Source organism: Limulus polyphemus, unplaced genomic scaffold, assembly GCF_000517525.1.
Source record: "Limulus polyphemus unplaced genomic scaffold, Limulus_polyphemus-2.1.2 Scaffold5229, whole genome shotgun sequence".
Lineage (NCBI taxonomy): Eukaryota > Metazoa > Arthropoda > Merostomata > Xiphosura > Limulidae > Limulus > Limulus polyphemus.
The window spans coordinates 41,072-44,610 of NW_013670839.1; the positions used below are offsets into that span (position 1 = coordinate 41,072).

The following is a 3,539-nucleotide window of genomic DNA, read 5'->3' on the forward strand; positions in this document are numbered from 1 at the left end:
CAATTTCTCTTAAGATCATAAATATACTTATTAAATATAATATAAGTAATAAAGATTTTGCAGTTAAGACAAATAATAATAAGCTTTAGTAAATGCTATTGAGTGTCATCTGACCTCGTAAAGCCGAGGATGTGATATGTATATTTCCATCTTGAATCCATGATGTCACCTCCACTAAATCTTGCACGTGCGGAGGCACGTGGCATTTGAGAACTGCAGAGTTTCCCCGGATTACATATTCATTATACACTTGAACTTCAAAGTGTCTGACGATAACTGAAAACAGATGAACATATAAGTCGCTATTAGAAATATCTAATCAGTTCCAATATCAATGAAACTAGTGTATATATATATATATATATTGTATAAAATTTGACGAATTCATCCATTCTACTGAAAATAGGATTAAACCCAGAATTACCGAGGGGATACGTATATGTAGACCCCCCTCCATTGTCTTTTTAACACCTTTTCCTTTTAACGATTTATAATTGATATCTTCGTGAGTCCAGAGTTTGTTGCTCACAGGGTCCCTAATAACACCAGAAAAATGTAAAGTAAAATATGGACAATATTATAGTTAACCCTACTGTTTACAGCTTGGTTATTTATATATTTCAGTAGAAATTGAATTATTTTACTGAATTGATTTTTCGATCAATTCTTTAACTGAGTGTTGTAAAAGGGAAAAGAATACCTTACTCAGTTCGGTGCAATATGTGGACCCTAACGATAGTGAACACCACTAAGTATGGTGCAATATGTAGACCCTAACGATAGTGAACACCACTAAGTATGGTGCAATATGTGGACCCTAACGATAGTGAACACCACTAAGTATGGTGCAATATGTAGACCCTAACGATAGTGAATACCACTAATTATGGTGCAATACATAGACCCTAACGATAGTGAACACCACTAAGTATGGTGCAATGTGTAGACCCTAACGATGGTCAATACCACTAAATATGGTGCAATACGTAGACCCTAACGATGGTGAATACCACTAAATATGGTGCAATACGTAGACCCTAACGATGGTGAATACCACTAAATATGGTGCAATACGTAGACCCTAACGATGGTGAATAGCACCTAACGATAATGAACACCACTCAGTATGGTGCAATATGTGGACCCTATAAAGGCAAGTCGATAGTTGACTAAAATCCTTCATGATGTGTATTACGCAAAAGAAAAATCACTGACTTCAAATACATTAATTCAAGAAGATGTTTCACTAAAGATGAATAATTATTTAGAAAATATAACCACAAAATATGAAACAGGAACATCGAATCTTTAACAATATAGACTAAACAATTCATTAATGTGTACCTGTAAATGTTGTAACTGTTTAAAAAAACAAAAAATAAAACCATAAAATATAAAACAAGGATACCGAAACTTAAAATGTAAAGAATACGTCATTCAATAATATGATCCTTTAAAGATTATTAACTACATTTACAAAACAAAAATAAATCCACAAAATATTAAACAGGAACATTGAAGCTCTGCCCAAGAAAGCGATTCAATAATATTTTCCAGTAAGGCGAATAATTGTTTGAGTAAAGTCAATAATATTTTCCAGTAAAGACGATTAATTGTGTAAGTAAAGTCAATAATATTTTCCAGTAAAGACGATTAATTGTGTGAGTAAAGTCAATATTATTTTCCAGTAAAGTCAATAATGTTTTCCAGTAAAAACAATAATATTTTCCAGTAAAGTCAATAATATTTTCCAGTAAAGACGATTAGTTGTGTGAGTAAAGTCAATAATCTTTTCAGTAAAGTCAATACTATTTTCCAGTAAAAACAATTAATTGTGTGAGTAAAGTCAATAATATTTTCCAGTAAAGACGATTAATTTTAATCGTCTTTACTGGAAAATAATATTGACTTTACTTACACATTGACTTTACTCACACAACTTTACTGGAAAATATTATTGACTTTACTCACACAACTAATCGTCTTTACTGGAAAATATTATTGACTTTACTGGAAAATATTATTGTTTTTACTGGAAAACATTATTGACTTTACTGGAAAATATTTCAATACTATTTTCCAGTAAAAACAATTAATTGTGTGAGTAAAGTCAATAATATTTCAAGTAAAGACGCACAGATAACCCTCGTGTAGCTTTGCGCGAAATTCAAAACAAACCAGTAAAGACGATTAATTGTGTGAGTAAAGTCAATAATATTTTTCAGTAAAGACTAGTAATCTTTTGAGTAAACAAAATTAAACCCACAAAATATGAAACAGGAACATTGAAGCTCTGATAAAGAAAGTGATTCCATAATAATTTCTTGTAAAGACAATTAATTGTTTGAGTAAACAAAAACTAAGCTCACATAATATGAAACCGACACACAGTAGCTCTGAAAAAGAAATGTTAAAGTTTGATTGCTGAGCATAGTGGACATGCGTTCATGTGGGATGTTATTTCTTCCTGAGGCTCTGGTTAGACAGAAATAGTGAAAGTAATCAATTTGAGTTAGATAGAAGGTGTTTCAGTTTTCTTTTTTCTCAAATGTATGTCGAGTGTTTAGTGAAACAGAAGAAAGGGAAGAGCTGGATCTTGTTCAACCAAAATAAACAATTTCATGGTTGATAAGACCATTTAATGTTACTTGATCAAGCGAACATTACACTAAACCTGCTGTTTAATGTCTAATTCTTAGATTAATGTTCAAGTCTTTCGAAATTGTTAGCCAGAAACAAGGTAGTGATTTTAATTAGTTTTTTCTTATTATATTCATATACTTATTGACGAAATGTCATTTTGTCAGAAGTTCAGGTAAACTCGGAAAAATCCTGTCGTATATATATATAAAATGCTAAATTTAACATAATTTCATTGATTAAAATAGACATTACATGGCAGACGTTCAGATAGGATTAAACAGAACAAAAATTGAACAGAAACTTTGCTTGTTAAGCCTCTTTTGCTCTGTTGTTTCTCTAGCCTTTAGTTAACTGATTTAGTAGTCGATTAAACAGAGTAAGTCATTAAGAAAGAGCTGGTACTTTCTCCCTTGTGATCATCGTTATCGGTAGCCTAGTCTCCAGACAATCAAAGAACACAATCCCCTGAGTAACACAGAATACTCTCGACATCAAGTTAGTCTATAGCACACGATAAGAAAATTAAGGTGAAAGTGAACGTCGATGAGGTAACCCATCTTTCAAAGTACACCGTAATTGTTTTACTCCATTTTCTGAGTGATGTTAAACTGTGTCCACCTCTGGTGGATCAGCGGTAAGTCAGTGAGTAGGCTTATGACGCTAAAAATTGGGTTTCGGTATAGGCTGTTGGCAGAACACAGATGGCACATTGTGTAGTTTTGTGCTTTAACACAAACAGTCTAAACTGTGATGCAATAAAAGCTTGAAATGTTGATATTACAGAAATACAGTCGTGACCAAAATGGTTGCTTTCTATTCAATACATTGGCCCGGCATAGCCAGGTGGTTAGGACGCTCGACTCACAATCCGAGGGTCGCGGGTTCGAATCCCCGTC

At 32.8% G+C, this 3,539-nt stretch overlaps 1 protein-coding gene across 1 annotated transcript in view; it reads right to left on the bottom strand.

Annotated features, from left to right (window-relative positions):
* Positions 1-3,539, bottom strand: part of LOC106472300 (Down syndrome cell adhesion molecule-like protein Dscam2) — a 59,398-nt gene that overhangs the window by 39,882 nt on the left and 15,977 nt on the right. The window contains exon 3 of the mRNA XM_022400904.1: positions 115-276. Within this exon, the coding sequence (XP_022256612.1) occupies positions 115-276 (162 nt within the window). The remainder of the gene's footprint in view (positions 1-114; positions 277-3,539) is intronic.